The sequence below is a fragment of the Bactrocera dorsalis genome, chromosome 4, assembly GCF_023373825.1.
Source record: "Bactrocera dorsalis isolate Fly_Bdor chromosome 4, ASM2337382v1, whole genome shotgun sequence".
In the NCBI taxonomy this organism is placed as follows: domain Eukaryota; kingdom Metazoa; phylum Arthropoda; class Insecta; order Diptera; family Tephritidae; genus Bactrocera; species Bactrocera dorsalis.
The window spans coordinates 26,945,018-26,963,563 of record NC_064306.1 but is presented as its reverse complement, the minus strand read 5'-3'; the positions used below and the strand labels follow the sequence as shown (position 1 = coordinate 26,963,563).

The window sequence follows — 18,546 nt, the reverse complement described above, 5'->3', positions numbered from 1 at the left end:
TACAATTTCAGTAGTCATCCCATTGGTTTATTTTTCTTAAGCTGACATTTGTCTGTCGCCTTGCTACATGCTTAATTCGCTCTATAAAAGCGCTAGTTTATTGGTTTCACTTCTATTTTTGTTTAATTTATGAACAATATTTCATATATAATTAAATTTTTGACTTTGCTGTACTAATTTAATATTAATTATGTTTCCTAAATTAATTTAAATCTCTTGCTCTCTTTACAGAAACACTTTCATCGCACCTCACTCTTAATTAAGGCCTTTAATCATAAGTTTCGCTTAGACTTGGAATTAAATTCGTAAGTATTCATCCGTAAATTACTTAATTAATTACACAATAATATTATTTTAAATTTTAATTGAATATTCTCTTGTAATAATATTTTCACATTCAATTCACATGTATGTATGTATGTATGTATGTATGTACGTACAATTACTGCAAACCACTAATTCCTGAATTTCAATTAAATGTCTTTAATAGAACCCGAGCAACCGTAAATTCTAATTTAAATTATATTTTTTAATGCATTTCAAATCTTTTCCACATCCTTTATCTTCTATTTCAAATCTTTTAAAGGGCATTTTCTACGAACACATCCACATGTCTATATGTACAAACATTTTCATTAGACTTTCATGGCCGTCTCTTTAAGCGGATTATCGATAAAGTGAATTTTAGTCATGATGCCATCGATTCGCAATCGTTCGTGAAAGATTGGCGCTGACATTTTCAATTTGTTGCTGTCATGTTCAACATTAAGCGACAGTCAACATTAGCGTGGCTAAAATGAAAGTTAGAAGAGCAAAGCGAAAATGTAGAACTAATAGAGAAGAATCGATATTGACACTATATTTTTGACAATCACTCAATTTTGAATATAAGTATAACTCATTTAACGGTTCAAACTTTTCTCCTCATTTTCAATTTGTAAGAGATATGAAGCTTTCTAGTTATTGGGAGAACTCAAAGAATTGTTTCATAATTGAGTAAAATAAACACCGCTTTAGCTGTCGCGCTTTTGCTCACATATATAATATTTATCGAGAAAATAATTTTCTCGAAAATGCAGCCATATACTATACATAGTGGCCCGATTTCGGCGTTTCCGACAAATAAGCAGTTCTTTGAGAGAGAGGGGAAAAGAACGCGTGAGGATTTCAGAACGATATCTCACAAGCTGAGGGAGTAGTTCTAGTATGTACAGACAGACGTACAGAACTAAATCAGCTCAGCTCTTCATGCAGATCATTTCTATATAGTAGATTTTGTAGTTTTCTTCTGGTTGTTATAGACTTCACGACAAACTATATACACACATACATATGTATACGATTTTGTGAGTAAATAATATTTATATGCATCGAATATTTTTTATTATTTTTGGGAAAACCAGTTTAAAGATAAACGATAAAAACTGAATAGTCAGCGCTGGAGCGGGTTTAGGGCTCCATATCTCGTAAACTATACTTACAGGTTATACATATTTCTAGTTATGTCTACGTTATATAGCATACATATATACAAAATAAAATGGACTGTTTCTAACGCAGGTTATAGTTCTCCTTAATATAAATGGAAATTAATTAGACACTCCTAACGAACTAGCAGCCAATGCAAAAGACTGGATTTTTTTGAAGAAGTTGATATAGTTATCTATTCGTATATGCCAAGTGCTAAATTTAATAACTACCTTCAGTGAATAGAGAAGTGATTAGTTTAAAAAATGAGCTGGGAAGATCACAAGCAGCTAATCGACACGTGTTTTACGAGGGTGTACATAACAGTGACCTACAGTGCAAAATATCTTCCAACAAATCCACAGCCTCATACAAGCATCATTACTCACCCATACATAGCTATGAGCTTAAGTGTAGTGTTGTTGATTACTGACATTTATTATTGTTGTTATTGCGTGTAGCCGTTTAAGGGCATGCTACAGTTACAGTTTGCAGCACATAAATTCTCACGCGAAGGGTAGAAACTACTAAATTTTTATTAAGTGATAACCACAAAGTGGAGCCGCCTGCTGCGAGTGCCGGCTGATGGTCAGCTGATTGGCTGAATTTGTGAGGTGGCTAAGCGAAAGGGTCACTTTTTATTATAATTTCGGATCCTTATTTTTCGCACTTCTCTTCGCGTGTAAGAAACGAGTTTATTTTTATTGCGTTTATTACAATTTCGCAACTATCTAAGAATATACTTATGTATAAATATATATGTATGTGTGAATGTACACCTTAAACTACCCGTATTTTTGCTCAAGTTGTTAAAGTGTGATTTTTTCTTTTAGCAAGTAATAAGCATAAACAAACAACTCTAATCGAATAAAACAGAAGTAAGGTGTGGGCGGGTGGACCGAAGACATGGATAAGCCGAATTGGCAAAAAGATTAGAAAGGATATTGTGTGCACAGCAATATAAATATGTATAAGGGCAAAAATATTTGTTTATCCCACTCCTCTCATTGTTTGTTATCCTTTTTGCGCATTTGTTATTGTAAGGCAATTCAAGTTCTCTATGGGCAACGGCTGATGACGGTCAGCTGGTAGGTCTCTGCACGCAAATGATGGCAGGTGGTTTGCTGTTGTGATATATCGACAATAGAAAAAATGGGGCCCAGCATGAAACCGGTTTATTTGAGGATATAAAAATATCTTTTTTTCAATGGCTTCTCGGTTTTTTTGTTTGTGCTCTCTCAAATTTTTTGCTGCTAAAAATGTATGCAACTCGGGAAGTATTGAAAAATCTCAAACTTAAAGCTTATGGGTTCTGCTGTGGAATTAAAGTATACGTTAATAATCCTTCCGACTAGAAAATCATGCAAACTGTCTTTATATTTTAGTTTTTTGATGTCAGTGATGTTATCTAGTTAGATCGGGCCATCGGAATTTTCCGCGGGTTATTAGTACTTATACTATTTTGATAGGGTAAAGTTTTCCGAATATACCCAACATAAGTGTTGGGCTTTAGTAATGGATGATTATTTAATATGCACATATTTGAATCAGTAAAAGTGTTTTCGTTCAGCCATAACAAAGTCGATCAGCCTCAATCCATTTTGGGATGTTTCGTCATGGAGGTAGAATTTACCGACCATCGTGACACCCTGGCGTTAAAGTCGCCAAGCATTTGACTCATTGATGCCCTCCGAGCACTCATAGAAGACATCTTTGGTCACATCGTCCTTTTCTTCCGTCGGGGCGTGGGCAAAAATCATCCAAAGTGGTGAATGCCAGTACTCAGCCACGGAGTCCCACCAAGAATCCCACACCACTGTAGTAAATGCCCCAAGGACCTACTCGCCTCAGTCCTTGCCCCGTCCATCGCATTTCTTGGACGGCGGTGATGTCAGCCTTTAATCAAACGAGGACATCAACCAGCTGCGCAGCAGCATATTCCCAATTTAAGGACCGGTTATTTCAGGTGGTCGCGCTCAAATTATAATCATTAACACCTTTGCAGGGGTAGTCATACAAAGGGGGGTCACTTATCCGAGGCTGTTTTTTCCTTTTTATTGGATGATCCCAAATCCAGCGCACAACCCTGAGGAGAGGCTGTTTCGCCCTTTCACATTAGCTCGCCTTCAAACGGATGTTTTTTGACCGGAAGTCGTGAGTTGCTTGAACCATATGTAAAAGAATCGTTTATGGCCACTCACAAGTAATAGCGCTCAGAGAACTTTCCTCACTTGCAGGAACTTCTACACATGGCTCCATCCTCCATTTAGCAATGTCCGTCTGTCTTTATATACATGAACTTAGTTTTTGAGATATCAATCTGAAATCTTACCCACGTCCCTTCCTCATCAAGTTCCTGTCCATTTCTTGGAACCGCCGATATCGGATCACTATATCAGGTAGCTGAGATTTGAACTAACCGAAAGAAATCAAGTTCTTGTTTTGTATTTGTGAATGATTTTACAGTAACGGTTTTATCTTGTACTTTTTATTTCAGGAACTCCCATTGCATGCTTTACATAATCTGAATCCTCATAGAATTATATCGGAGTCATGATGATAGAACAAGATTTCTTTAGTATAAATATCGCCTCCTTGCACTTCACCGTGAATTTGTTTCTAATATGCTACTAATAACTTTTCGAGACACATACTCATGTCCAACGTACTCCTTCATCTAAACTATCCCCTTGTCGAAAAGGGGAGTCCAAGAGGTCACTTCCATTTGTTGGATTTATTATACAAAAAATGGGTTCTTAAAGCCATGAATGTTCATAATTCCTAGTTTTAAACGCATTAGTTTAATGTTTCGTGAAAAAAGTTCGTGAAAATTATGTGCGAAACCAAAAACGTTGTCTAATCAAAAGTTTGCGTATTAAAGTATTTCGAATGTATTTGCCACGGAGAACTTACCCACCGTGCTTTTAATCTTCCTAATCACTGTATCCGTCCGAGGCAAGTGTACAATGAGCAGCAGGGATTACAAACGAAACGCGCTACGCACCCACGCTGATCCCAAGCACATAGCTCCGCACCGGCAAGGAAAATAAAAGATAAACATTTGCCGGGATTAAAGTGTGAAAATACAATATCTCGACGCCAAAGGCTTTCTTTCGTGCAGGTTAAGCACCCGAAATTATTGCTGAAAGCATTGGACGCAGCAAAAGCAGCAGAGTTTTTGCCTCCAACTCAGTTTACGTTTCGTTTTTGCATAGATTTCGATGTTGATGTTTTGGTTTATACGCCACGGTGGCTTAGCGCAGCTGGCGGTCTTTTAGAGAACTGAGTGAAGAGGAGCTGAAGAAAATTCGGAGAAAAAATTACCGAAAATAGATTAAGAAAACAGTTCGTATACGTTTGCGCCGACCTGAGCACAAGCACCACGGTGTTAATAGCAACTGCAGAGTGAAGGGAAAAGCGCAGAGCAAAAAATAGCCGCAATAGCTGACTGTCTGATGGCAATGGCATGTGACCTGGAAGGCAGCTGTCTATTGGTCCGTTTGTCTGTCTTGCTAACTGCACAGCCGAATGCTAGTGGCTATGAGCTGAAACCACGTCCGAACGCTGCAAAAAGATAAGAATAGCACTACGCCGAGTGGAGTAGACAATTATTCGATTCTGCTGACTGAGAGTTGAGTGCAGCGATGTGGGTCCTGCTGCAGACCACAAAACCAGAGTGTCGAAAGTGGCACTTAGTTTTTATTGTTTTCCTTCAATTTTTTCGCCTTTACTTGGCTCTACCTTTACCTTGCCATGCTGGAACTTAGTTTCTGTGGTATTGTTGTGTAGTTGTTTGAGCATTTCTTGTTAGTTTTTGCTTTTTGGCTAACTTATTATTTTTATTGCCAACACTTTTGCAAAAACGTTATTACAAAAAGGTTGGTTTGTTTGCAGAAGCGAGGCTGGCGGCTGGAGTTGTTGCTGCCAGCTTTTTTGCTCGAGCATTAAGAAACCAAATAAACGGCGAAATAAATGAAAAATAACAGTAAACAATAACAATAGCTTGCCGAATAAATTGGCGTAAACTTAATTGAAATAACTGCGAATTGCTAAAATAAATAGCAAACAAAATAAAATATATAATAAACAGAAATAAAAAGTAGAGAAAGCAGCTAAAAAGGGCTATAAAAGTAGAGCATACATAGTTAGTCTAAGGACTCCCAGTAGTTAATGTAGTGGAGGCAGCAAGTCTTACAGTTTTGCATATAGATTCAGGAAGGATGAGTAAGGAACGGGTTTTCATGCAAGAAAACGTGAGAAGCAAATTTTTGCTGGAAATCAGTACAATTTTTTTTGTTTTACTTCAAACTTGTTGTGGCTTTATATACAAATATAAATATAGATAAGAAAATTAAAAGAAATTTTTTCAGCACACCAGTTTTTTACAAATAAACTGATTAACAAAAAAATGTCCACTATTTCTTGAAAGTAGTTTTTAAAGCGTTATTATTTATGTCTCTTTATATAAGTATTTTTATTTTATGTAATTTTTTATTCTTGCTAATTTTTTTAAATTTTATAAACAAAAAGCTTGGAAGAGTGTATTCAGTTTTTAATTACATTTATTCCTTTAATACATTTTTTAATAAACGATAGGTTAGGTCAAACTGGTAGGCCAATGAGCCACGCGTAGACCAATTTTGGTCCCTCCGATACCGGATCGAGTTCGGTTGCCAGGTGCAAGAGGAGTAGTCATCCTTTAGGACTGAATTGACGTGAATTTCAACAGAGTCTGTGGTCTCACTATCGAAATCTCCTATAGTGTGTCATACCGTGGGGACCCCAGATGTTTACAGCGTAGTCTTGCTAAGGCGAGACAAGTGTTCAAGAGCTGTTCCGTTGTTTTATTGGTTCTATAGGCATTGCCAGCAGTTTTCTAATTCTAAATTTGGATAGTATATTCCAGCGTTCAATTTCATCGTCCTTGTGCGAGCCATGCATATAGATGATTAGAGTGTTACGCGTAGCTAACATATCTTTACGCCAGGCATCTTTTCCTTTCCTTACTTTTAACTTCCTTCTCCTGCAGCCTGTAGTCGTCCCGCCGATTTTGCTGTTTAGTTTTCATCGAAGAGGCCTGTTGGTGGCAGGTTTAGTAACAGTTCAAGAGTCGCCGTTGGAGTTGTTGTTAAAGCTATCGTTATGCGCAGCATAGCGAGCGGTTTATTTACCAATAATGTTCATAAAAGCGGAGAAAGCACTTCTCCTTGGTCATTTTGGCGTCGTTCCGTTGAGCTCTCACCCTTGCAGAGGTAAAAAGGCTTTTGATCCAGCGTTGTATAGCATAATCAACACCTTTTAATACATTTTATATAGACGTTGTTGACCGCTCCTGAAATGTACAGGAATGCTCCGAGATCGTATTCCTTATATCAAAGCGGCTTTTCGATATTAAATACCAGTGTGTTGAGTGATAGCAGGAAGGAAGTAAAGGTCTAAACTCTTTTGAGTAGGTTATTTTTACCTGCCTTTGGTATGAAAACTATCCTTGCCTCTCTCCATGAGTGTGGCACATACATACATAGTTAAACAACATGCATTTCTTAGAATTGCCTTTAGCCATGGCACGGATGGACAGAGCGCAATTAAAATATTTTTTTGATTAATCTATTTTCTTTTATTCTGACAAAAATTTTTTAAATACATTTTTTAACAACTATTTTCTTTAAAAAATAATATTTTTGTAATAAAACTAATTACTTTTTAGTATTTTTTTATTTTTGACACAATCTTTTCATTTAAACTTTTTTATTTTATTTTTGTTTATTTTTTTCCGTTTAATTAATGATATTAAATAAAGAATATTTTAATATTGTTGAAAAGTAAATGTTTCAATTTCAAAAAAGTAATTTTTTATAAGTATTTTAGAATCAATATATAAAAAATTATAATTTAATTATATAAATTATAATTCAATCGAAAATTAGAACAAAATTTCAACTTATTTGCATTTATAACTGTATATAGTTCATTATATATTTAAAAAAAAATTTAATAAAATACTCGAAATTTTATACTCGACTAATAAAAATATTCCAAAGCACACAGTGAATTCACCAAAACCGCTATGTTATTTTGTCCCAATTATATTAAAAAATTAGAAAAAACTCAAAAAACTCTAAGTATGTATGGAGGCACTAGCCATTATGCATTATTTTTGTATTTTTATTGTTATTTTAAGCAAGTTGTGTATTTTACCGTTATTTGTCCTACACTTAGCAGCAAAGCACGTGCATATATATCTATATGTATGTATGTATAGTTGTTTTGTTAACAGCATTGGTCAAACTTTGTTTGCTGTTTGCGCTGTTATTGTTATTTTAATTTGGTAACGCTGCCTAGAATACACAAAAGTCCGCACACAGATTCACACAGCAATGAAATACGAGTACTTGCCCGCATTTGCCACATTACCATTTGATTTGGTTTAGTGTTGTTATTGCTTTTTTTCCTACTTTCCTGCTTTTTTGTACACTTCCATTTATTTTGCCTATTTATTTTTCGTGGTTATTGCCGCTTTTATTGTCCATTCTATTTGCAACAACCAGCAGTCGTGGCCGCCCTGCACCCGCTCCGCCCACTGCGCTTTACAAGCACTCCTCCCACTCATTTCGGCAGCTTTAGCAGCTAACCTCAAAATTGTTTTAGCCTCACCGTTTCGCATAAATGCTTATAAAAATATTTTCATTGCTTTTATGTGTATCTATGTATGTATATGTTTATGCTTGTATATTCGAAGAGCATTGGTTAATTCGACACACACATACAATAACAATAAATGCGCTTACACTACGTACACATAATTTGGTTCGTATGCTTTTTTCCTCGCTTTGGAAATTAAAATATCATTTAAACAATAAATTAATTCATTTAGGCAGCCGAGCGTTATGTGCAGTCTATTTGTTTTGAACAATAAAAAAGCGAAATTACTTAGAGTTAAGTGCAATAATGGCAATTAAAGTGGTTTTAAGTAGTTTGGCGGCAACAAAAACCAAAAACAAAAAAATCCACAAAATAAAACTTAAAAAATTAAACGAAATAATATTTACTCAACTTGAATTAAGTGAATACAATTATGCTTTATTGTTTGTTGAGCTTTATTTATTTTTGTCGCATTTTAATTTAATATTTTTTTTTGTTATTTTTTTTACCTGTTTGGTTCTTTTGTTTATTATTATTTTAATTAATTGTCGTTGAAAACTTGCCACACCAAGGACTGATTTATCTTTTGGTTGTCTGCTTTAAGCTCGTGGCATACACGGACAGTAATTTATTAACATTAATAGCTTTTTTTGTTGACTTTCATTTAACATTCAGTACTTAATTGAGTAGCAATTAGTCAAGTAAATAAATTGGGGTAGTAGATCACAATTAAGAGCAGGCTTTATAGCTCTGAAGATTGAAATATGCGAGAACCTACCATAAGTTCTAGTGAACGATAGCAAATCTGACGCAGTCTGAAAGCAATGACTGAAAACTCTACATTTAGTTACTGAAAACTTTGTATCAGTCAAAAAATCATATTTTTAAAAAAGCGTTAAAAAGCTGCCATTATAGCGAACCCTTTATTTTTCGTGACCATACAGCTGCTGGCTTTTGCCGGTAATATTGATATCATTGGCCTCAACACCCGCGCCGTTAGTTCTCGCAATTATTACTTCGGTCTAAGTAGGCAATTGAGAAGTAAGGTCCTCTCTCGACGAAGAGAAACCAAACTCCACAAGTTCCTGATCCTTCCCGTCCTGCTTTATGGGACAAAGGCGTGGACGATGACAACATTTGATGAGTTGACATCACGAGTTTTCGAAACAAAGGTTCTGCGGAAGATTTATGGTACACGGTATGTGGCATTGGCCACATCGAATACCGCATTCGATGGAACGATGAGCTGTGCGAGATATACGACGACATTGACAAAGTTCAACGAATTAAAAGATAGCGGCTCCAGTTCTGAAAGTATTCGACGTAGTACCCTTCGGGAAAAGAAGAGGAAGAGGAAGATCTCCACTCTGTTGGAAAGACTAGGTGGAGAAGGACCTGGCTTCGCTTGGAATCTCAAATTGGCGCCACATTGAAAAAAGAAGAAACGACTGGCGCGCTGTTGTTAACTCGGCTATAACCGCGTTAGTAGTACCTACGCCAGTAGAGAAGAAGAAGTAAATTTTTTTTTAAGTATAGATTTTCTTTGGTCATGTTTTTTGTTCCAATGTTAAAGCGTCAATTGTGAATAATTACTCTAGTTTTGTATAAAAATGTTTTATGAACCTTAGCGTTCTCGTTTGTATTCATATATATTCATTGACGCAATTGTCTTCGAAATTCTTCTTTGAGTTCCATTGCAGACACCCTCATTAGTATACTTACTTTTATATCTTTAGGCTTACGAGTGGAAGAATGAGTTATAACGTTATTTTTATTATTCGAAATTTTCACCAAAATATTCCTGTTTGAATTAACTTTCGAAGCACTTTTTCCAATTGTATTCAGTGACAACGTCCTTGTACTCGTATGAAATATAGGGTGAAAGGAAATATCGTCAATGTTAGAATGTACACCGGTAGGGCCATTAGCACCTATTTGATGAAGGAACAGAAGCGATATTCAAGTTATTGCTAATACAATTATCATTAAGACGAATTAAAAACGTAACATTATCTAGTGCTAAGTCCTGGGAGTGAAGACAAATACCGTGACAAAAGGAACAGATTGTAGCAAGGATGACAGAGCAACTCGTAGTTCTCGTCTTTTAAAAGTTGTGTATCGAATTTCACAATTTTATGTTGCTTATACATATATGTGTACATACATATGTATACATATCCTACACACACTATGATAATAAACGGGTGATTTTTTTGAGGTTAGGATTTTCATGCATTAGTATTTGACAGATCACGTGGGATTTCAGACATGGTGTCAAAGAGAAAGATGCTCAGTATGCTTTGACATTTCATCATGAATAGACTTACTAACTGCCACAACGTCGAATTTTCAGTGAATGGGCCCTAGAAAAGTTGGCAGAAAATCCGCTTTTTTATCGACAAATTTTGTTCAGCGATGAGGCTCATTTCTGGTTGAATGGCTACGTAAATAAGCAAAATTGCCGCATTTGGGGTGAAGAGCAACCAGAAGCCGTTCAAGAACTGCCCATGCATCCCGAAAAATGCACTGTTTGGTGTGGTTTGTACGCTGGTGGAATCATTGGACCGTATTTTTTCAAAGATGCTGTTGGACGCAACGTTACGGTGAATGGCGATCGCTATCGTTCGATGCTAACAAACTTTTTGTTGACAAAAATGGAAGAACTGAACTTGGTTGACATGTGGTTTCAACAAGATGGCGCTACATGCCACACAGCTCGCGATTCTATGGCCATTTTGAGGGAAAACTTCGGACAACAATTCATCTCAAGAAATGGACCCGTAAGTTGGCCACCAAGATCATGCGATTTAACGCCTTTAGACTATTTTTTGTGGGGGCTACGTCAAGTCCTAAAGTCTACAGAAATAAGCCAGCAACTATTCCAGCTTTGGAAGACAACATTTCCGAAGAAATTCGGGCTATTCCGGCCGAAATGCTCGAAAAAGTTGCCCAAAATTGGACTTTCCGAATGGACCACCTAAGACGCAGCCGCGGTCAACATTTAAATGAAATTATCTTCAAAAAGTAAATGTCATGAACCAATCTAACGTTTCAAATAAAGAACCGATGAGATTTTTATTTTATGCGTTTTTTTTTAAAAAAAAGTTATCAAGCTCTTAAAAAATCACCCTTTATATTTTTATCAATACCATGCAGTAATTTGTTTCAAGGATTTAAAATACACAGTAAAGCAAGCCATACTTGTGCGTGGAGTTTACAGAGAAGATTACTCAGGATGACTTTTCGGCTGAAGAGCTCCTGCCCAATGTTCGATCAGTTTTATTTGAAATTAAATTGCCGCTTTGTATGCACGATTCAAGCAATTCTTCTTAACGAATTAGCCACTTGAAAGTAAAACGAAGAAAAACAATTGCGACTTACTCGCAGCAGCGATAACGGTACACGATTAGTAACCAAGCGACCGGCGATTGAGCGCCAGATTTTAATACAAGGAAAGTGAACAATTTAACTTCCATTCGGTGGAAAATGGTTAAAAAACTTCTGAACAACCTCTCAGCAATGGACTTACCACTGAAAGCGGACAGACACCCGCAGAAGACAAACCCTTGTGAGAGGGCTCATCAAAATAAATAGGCGCAATAAAAGCACAAATAAACGCATGCGATTTACATATAAAAGTGAAATGAAAAATTTCACGAGAGAAATAATCAAAAAGCGTGAAACTACAAAGGCTCAACTTGAAGCGGGAGAGAAACGAATGGCTCTTGATCTGTATATGTGTATGTATGTGTTTGCGGCCAACAGCATTATGTGCGCTATATAAGCTTTTGGAGTATGTTAAATGAGCAGATAAAGCGAAATTTTTTATTACACGACTTAATTTCGCTTTAGCGCGAGCGGAGACGGGCAAACGCGAAGGAAGGCTGGCAGAATGTCAGTGGAGCAGGATGAGACTGGTAAGCTTAACAGGAAGTTTCGTTGAGCACGGCTACTTAGGTCAGTCATGAATTCATTACAACCGGTGGGAGTGGTGGTTCGCGGTGGCAAGCAACTCATCGTTTAAGCCCAGTCGAGTAGCAGCTGTTGCCAGCGACTTAAGACGCGTTAAGCGAAATTTAATTGACTTCACTGTTGTTGTTGTTGGGGTTGCTGTTGTAACGCAAAAGTCGCGTTCATGCAGTTGTTTATGTAGTTGTAGTGGTAATGGCTGTAGTGTGTTGTTATTTGCGGCACTTAAGTTGGCAGCAGTGAAATTGAAAACCAAACGATTAGCCGAAAAAGCATAGTTCACACACTCTTACAATGGTTACGGTAGCTTTGCGAGTCCATAGTTTAGCGCACATCAAAGTCTTACTTTATTCGTAATAAAAGGAAGATAACTGTAACATGTGTCCAGTGTTACGAACTGAGACCAGGAGTCAGTCGCATTCTTAACAATTTAATAACGCTTGTAATATTATCTTTAAGCTTAAAAGGTTTCATTAACATGTCAAGGGCTGCACAGCTTCGTAGCGAAGCTACCCTGTTGGAAAAATTCATACTAGTCACTCGGATTCCTCTTCTTCTTTTTTGATGTAGACAGCGCGCCAGTCGTTCTTTCTTTTCGATGTTTGGCGCCAATTGAATATTCCAAGTATAGCCGGGTCCTTCTCCACTTCGTCTTCACAACGGAGTACCCCGGCGGGTGCTGTGTCGAATACTTTCGGAGCTGAAGTTATTTTTTCCAGCAGCAGGTTGAAGAAGTCGCATGATAGGGAGTCGCCTTGTCTGAAACCTCGTTTGGTATCGAACGGCTCGGAGAGGTCCTTCCCGATCCTGACGGGGCTTTTGGTATTGCTCGGCGTCAGTTTATACAACCATATTACTTTTGCGGAACAACAAGTTCAGACAAAACGACATTAAAGAAGCACATTTTCGTTCCGCAAAGAGTAATATGCGTCGATCGTCTTTTTAAGGATCTTTTCCAAGTTTTGGCGCTTAGTGAATAATTGGTCAGTTACTGATTTTTCAGGCCTACAGCCACACTGATAAGGTGAAATTAGTTTGTTGAGGGTGGGCATTAATCTTTCACACAATACGCTCGATAGAACCTTATATGCGATGCTTAGGAGACTTATCCCACCGTAGTTGGCGCAGATTATGGGATTTCGATTTTTGTGGACGGGCCAGAGCACACTAAAATTCCAATTGTTGAGCATGCTTTCGTCCGACCTTATTCTACAAAGAAGTTGATGCATGCTCTTTATCAGTTCTTCGCCACTGTGTTGTGTGCTCGGCCGGCAATCCGTCGGCTGGCATCCAATTCCTTTTGAACTTCGAATCAAAATCGGGTTCGCCGTTTCCTGGTGTTCTGCTCTCACTGCAATTCAGCAGGCTCGAGAAGTGCTCCATCCATAACTTTTGTGTGCTCTGGGCATCAGTCACTCAGGTCTTGAAACCTTCTGTTAGTCGCCGCATTTTTCGTAGAATTTTTGAGGATTTCGACATATCTCTTTTTTTGTCTGTCCCGACATTCGTGTTTGTAGTTAAAGATTATAGTGGAGCCAGAAAAATCGTTTAATATTTCATTTATAAAATTCATTCATTATTCCATTTTGAATATGTTCGAGTAATGTAAAAAATTTATGAATAAATAACTTTTTTATTCATTTCTAGACAGGAATGTTCCCTACGAAACAATCACCTAAATGAGGTTTCAATATTTTCCTTTGTTTTTATTGTCTGCAGAAGTTTCCATAATACTACTTCGTATCCTTTACGCAAAGAGTTTTAATTGAGTTCTAAGGGATCAAAAAAATTTCCCACAGGGTATTCCTTGGTTACGAATATTCTGCACATAGCATACGTTTTTTGGTATTTGTGTCAAAAATAACGGTTGAATAAGATGACGAAGAAACCATTTTTTTATTTTGCATAAATGAAGTAAAACATTAAAGGTTGAAGTTGAAGAAGTCAACAGTTGCCATGTGGGCGCCAAGAGGGAAGAATATTTAATTTTATTTATGCGCGAACATAAAATTTTAGCGCAAAGGCAATAAAAAGGGACAACAAAATCAACGTGAATTATTCAACCTAACCTACAAATTTTATTAATTCTTTTCTTCATTATTCTCGGCCAACCGCAGTGGAAACTCCAACCCAGGCAGGAAATGACAATAAAATTTTGAAATATTTTCCGTTTTTTTGCCACGTGCTGAGTCTACGTTGTGCTTAGTCACTGCCAAAAATAATAAAGAATATAAAATAAATTTTAAACAACAACATTTGAGGTCAAAGTATATACATATTAAAATACATGAACGCGCACAATTCTAACTTCGACTCCGCACGCTTCCACACGCATTTCATAAGAGAACTAAGAAACGTCGTAATTCTGCTAACGCAAATAAATTAGATAGGCTCGCTTCGTCTGTTTCGCCTGCTTTCGCAAATTCCTTAACTTTTCAAGTACAAAATGTCTTGCGCTTTCCATACTCCGCTCCCTCCCCTCCGCACTGCCGGCACGCATTTGATAAATTACAATCATAAAATGCCGACGGTTGTTGCGGACCGGTGTGCGGCGGCACTAAATTACGGGGTCACTTACAATTTATTTTTATTTTTTTTGATATTTTTATTATCAGGTCGCTGGGGTTAAAATTTAAATGAGCACGAAAAATGAGCTGCGCGCCCATTACCGGGTTAATAGTGTGCTTACATACATACACACGCACCCTCTCAGCAGCACTGTGCTTATGTACGTTTATTTGCTTACGGTTGTTTATTAGCGAAACACCACGCCTTCCTACGCCCAGTTGGTTGACTGACTATTGCGTTTTTAATACTTTTAATTGAGTTGTTAAATTTTAGCATCGCATTTACGGTTAACTTAATTTGCCGAAATATTGAAAATTTGCGGCACAAATTGAGCGCTTTGTAGTTTTACTGTCATCGAAAAGCGCAATAAAATTTACTTGATTGCTGGTGGAGCTTTCACGCGCGATTAGCCTCGGCTTTAGTTTTAATTATTGGTAAATATGACCCCAGTTCGCTTGTTAAAAATCTATTAATTGATTTTATTTTCAGTTTTAATTTTAAAGTATTTATTTATTTTCGCAAAATCCATTTCTATGTCTAATTTTATGAAATGTATAAAAACTTAGTCAGCTTTTAAGGCCATCGTACTTTTACTTCTAGTCTTCTTCTGTGTTGATTTATGGATAGGTCGGATAGGTAAGCTGTTATATCTGTAATAATGGAACTAGAACTCACTGTTTTTGTTGTAGGATACCGGCTTAGGGCGCATAGCTAAAATATTGCCTTTTATTATTGCATTTAAAGTAACAAATATCCTTAAGATTCGTAGCTTATTCCAATGACGCAATATTAGCGGCGTTCTAAATATTTGTAATGGCTGTGTCTGTGTTGGATATTTTTTCCTAATCAATAGAACATATTTTCTTCTCTAAAAACTTACATAAAAAATTTCGTAAAATTTTATAGACTATTTTTATTCGAAACTTAACTTTTTAAAATTTAAATTATTTTTTAATTACTGATTAAATATTTTTTTTCGGAAAATGTAAGAATAGTGGTTTTATTTTATGCCAGGTTGATGAAATACTCTGTGTTAATGTGTTTTCTCAGCAGTTTAGTTTCTGACAGAAACAATAGCGGACATTTTTATCAAGAACAATATCAAAAGGTGTGCCGTGGATTACAATTGACCAGGAGTTAAATACATATGTATGAGTTGACAACGACAGAAGCGCCGGATTACTACAACCAAATTTATAGCGAATTTGAAAAGAATAGCTAAATCAAATATCTATTATCTTCTCTATTAGTTAGATTTTCTTTCCACCAACTATCATTCTTTTCTCTTGCTCTGGATATACTTCTGGCATTTCTTCATAAGTTTTAAATTTTAGAATAATATAATGCACAAGTAAGGAAGCGCTAGGTTCGAGTGCAACTGCACATTTTATTTATACTCTTCCAACTTGCAAGAATCAAAGCCAAGGAAATATTTTAAAGTGTAAACCGTCAAACAGAGGATTGGAATCTAAACAATAATATATATAGTTGAACTTCGCTAAGTCGAATCACCATTAAAATATGAAATATGAATAAATATAATAATATAAATAAAATAAAATATGACATTTGTTTTCTATTATTTTTCTTTTATATATATAACTCATAAACTGACTGACATATTCTGCAAAATGTTTGTTAGAAAAACGACAATCATAATCCATTTGTGGTAAGAGTATAGAGTATTCCCCTCTTCCATTCTTCTTTTTTGTCATAAGCTAGCTCCTACGCGTGTTTTGAAATTTCGAAAAAACATTTTTAGCAATTATTTTTTTAAAATTATCCTTTTCGAATGGTGGCCACGTCTCATGTAGTCCATCAGTTCAGTTCAGTTTTCGATGACTCGTTCGAGCATTTCGACTGTTGACAAGCGTGATGTTTTGCTCCAAGACCTGAATTGAAGCAGAAATGGTCGCACAGACTTTAGACTTTACATATTCCCACAGATAAAAGTCTAACGCTTTGATATCACACAATCTTGGTGGCCAAACCGGTCCAAAACGTGAAATTATCTGCTCACCGAAGTGTCCTCTCAATAAATCCATTATTTATGCCATGAGGCGCCGTCTTGTTGAAACCAAATGTGAATTTCAGATATCAAATAGTTGGTCATCATGGCACGCTAATGGCTGCACTTTTTGAAGTAATGTGGACCAATGATTCCACCGGAATAAATGGCAGCTTCTGAATTGTTTCAGGGTTTTCTTCGTCTAAAATGCGGCAATTTTGCTTGTTTCCATACCCATTGGGCCAGAAATGGGCCTCACCGCTGAATAAAATTTGGCTCAAAAACGTCGGACATCTTGGGTTTTTAAATAACCCCATAGAGATAAAGCGATGGAAAAGTCGGGCGGCTTCAGTCTTTGCACATGCTGTATTTTGTAGGCTTTTAATTTAAGATATCGACTTAAATTCCGCAAAGTCGTACAATACGTCAGTGCAAGTTCCATGCAAGCACTTGATCCCGATAGTTCAGTTGGTATGTCAGCTGCAAATTACAGTGGTCTTTACAACAAATAAAAATTATAATTAAGGACACACATATCATTAGATAATTCTGAAATCTATATGGAATCTTAAGCGAAACTATATACATGTATTTCTTCATATATAAGTAAGATATATAAAAACTATTAGTCTACTATTCAATATTTAAACTTTCTCCCTAATTAAAAGGAGGTTGTTTGGAAGTATTAATGAACATATTAAATATTTAAGACTTCTAAGCTCCCCAGTTTTCTGAATCAATGACACAATAAATGCGTAGAAAACCTGCGTCAAACATACATACAACAAAGATGTATATACAAACTGTATAATAATTAACGTGAATAAACGAAATTCTATCTTACAAGTTCGTCATCAAAAGAGGATAATGACCAACCAGATTTTTAAGTTAAGTGTAATCATAACCTTCCTCTAACCTTTTAAATCGAGCGTTCATCTGACGCAAATGACCGGAAGAGAGTTGCGATAATTGCTGTCAGAGCTGATTACAAACGCAGAAATCAGCCACAATGTTTCGAAAACACTCGTGTCTTGCTTTTGCCGTGGAGAGATCTGATGAGCTTATCCATGTTTCTAGAGCACTTTTGGCTAATTTTAGAAATACTCAGTAAATTTTAACGAATATAATTTAGTTTCCATAATTATCTCAAAAAAAAAAAATTCCAGAATATTTGACAGACTTCAGAGAAATTCCTCCTATTAGAACTCAATTTGAATGATGGAATTATTTAGTTTTATAGAACAACAAAATTGACTCAATGAAAAGGGTTCTTAGTTGCCCAACCATAAAAAAAAATGAGTATGAGCATATGCACTTGTACCCTAAAATAACGAAGCTCTTCAATTGTGTGTTTCGAACACTTGTCTGCAATGTTGATTATTGAATAATTTAGTGAATGTTGCTGTTGTTTTTCCAAGCTCACTTGCATATACGTGACCAGCGCATAAGCACATAAGTGGCCATATTAGTTTATAAGCATTTATTTTTGTAAGCAGAATGTATGTGGGTATGGGTGTGTACGGATTGTGAGCTAAGTATTTGCTCACTCCTATGCTCTGCCATAAGTCACTACCAGATACTCCTACTATTACCTCACATTAAATATGTTTACATACATGTGTGCCTGCAACAGCCTCCCACATACTTATACACATATGTATACTCATTTATAAATAAATTTCGTACATTTAAGCATTTCAGCTATATGCTTAAGCATATTCCTTTGTGCAAATATTGAATATGTATGCACACACATGTGGAAGGGGGGCTTCAACACATGCTGCCTGGTATGTGTGCTTAAGCAGGAAATTAACAGCTACCTCCCCGAAATGTAGGCTAACAATTTTCTTGAAACATAATCATAAAACAACACAAACAACCAATGCAAATAT

General features: G+C 36.3%; 1 protein-coding gene across 30 annotated transcripts in view; it reads left to right on the top strand.

The window, feature by feature from the left end:
* LOC105233287 (disintegrin and metalloproteinase domain-containing protein 23) overlaps positions 1-18,546 on the top strand; it is a 545,110-nt gene that overhangs the window by 382,330 nt on the left and 144,234 nt on the right. For all 30 annotated transcript variants that reach the window (XM_049456178.1, XM_049456177.1, XM_049456175.1 and 27 more), the window contains exon 6: positions 232-305. In XM_049456178.1, coding sequence (XP_049312135.1) covers positions 232-305 — 74 coding nt within the window. The remainder of the gene's footprint in view (positions 1-231; positions 306-18,546) is intronic.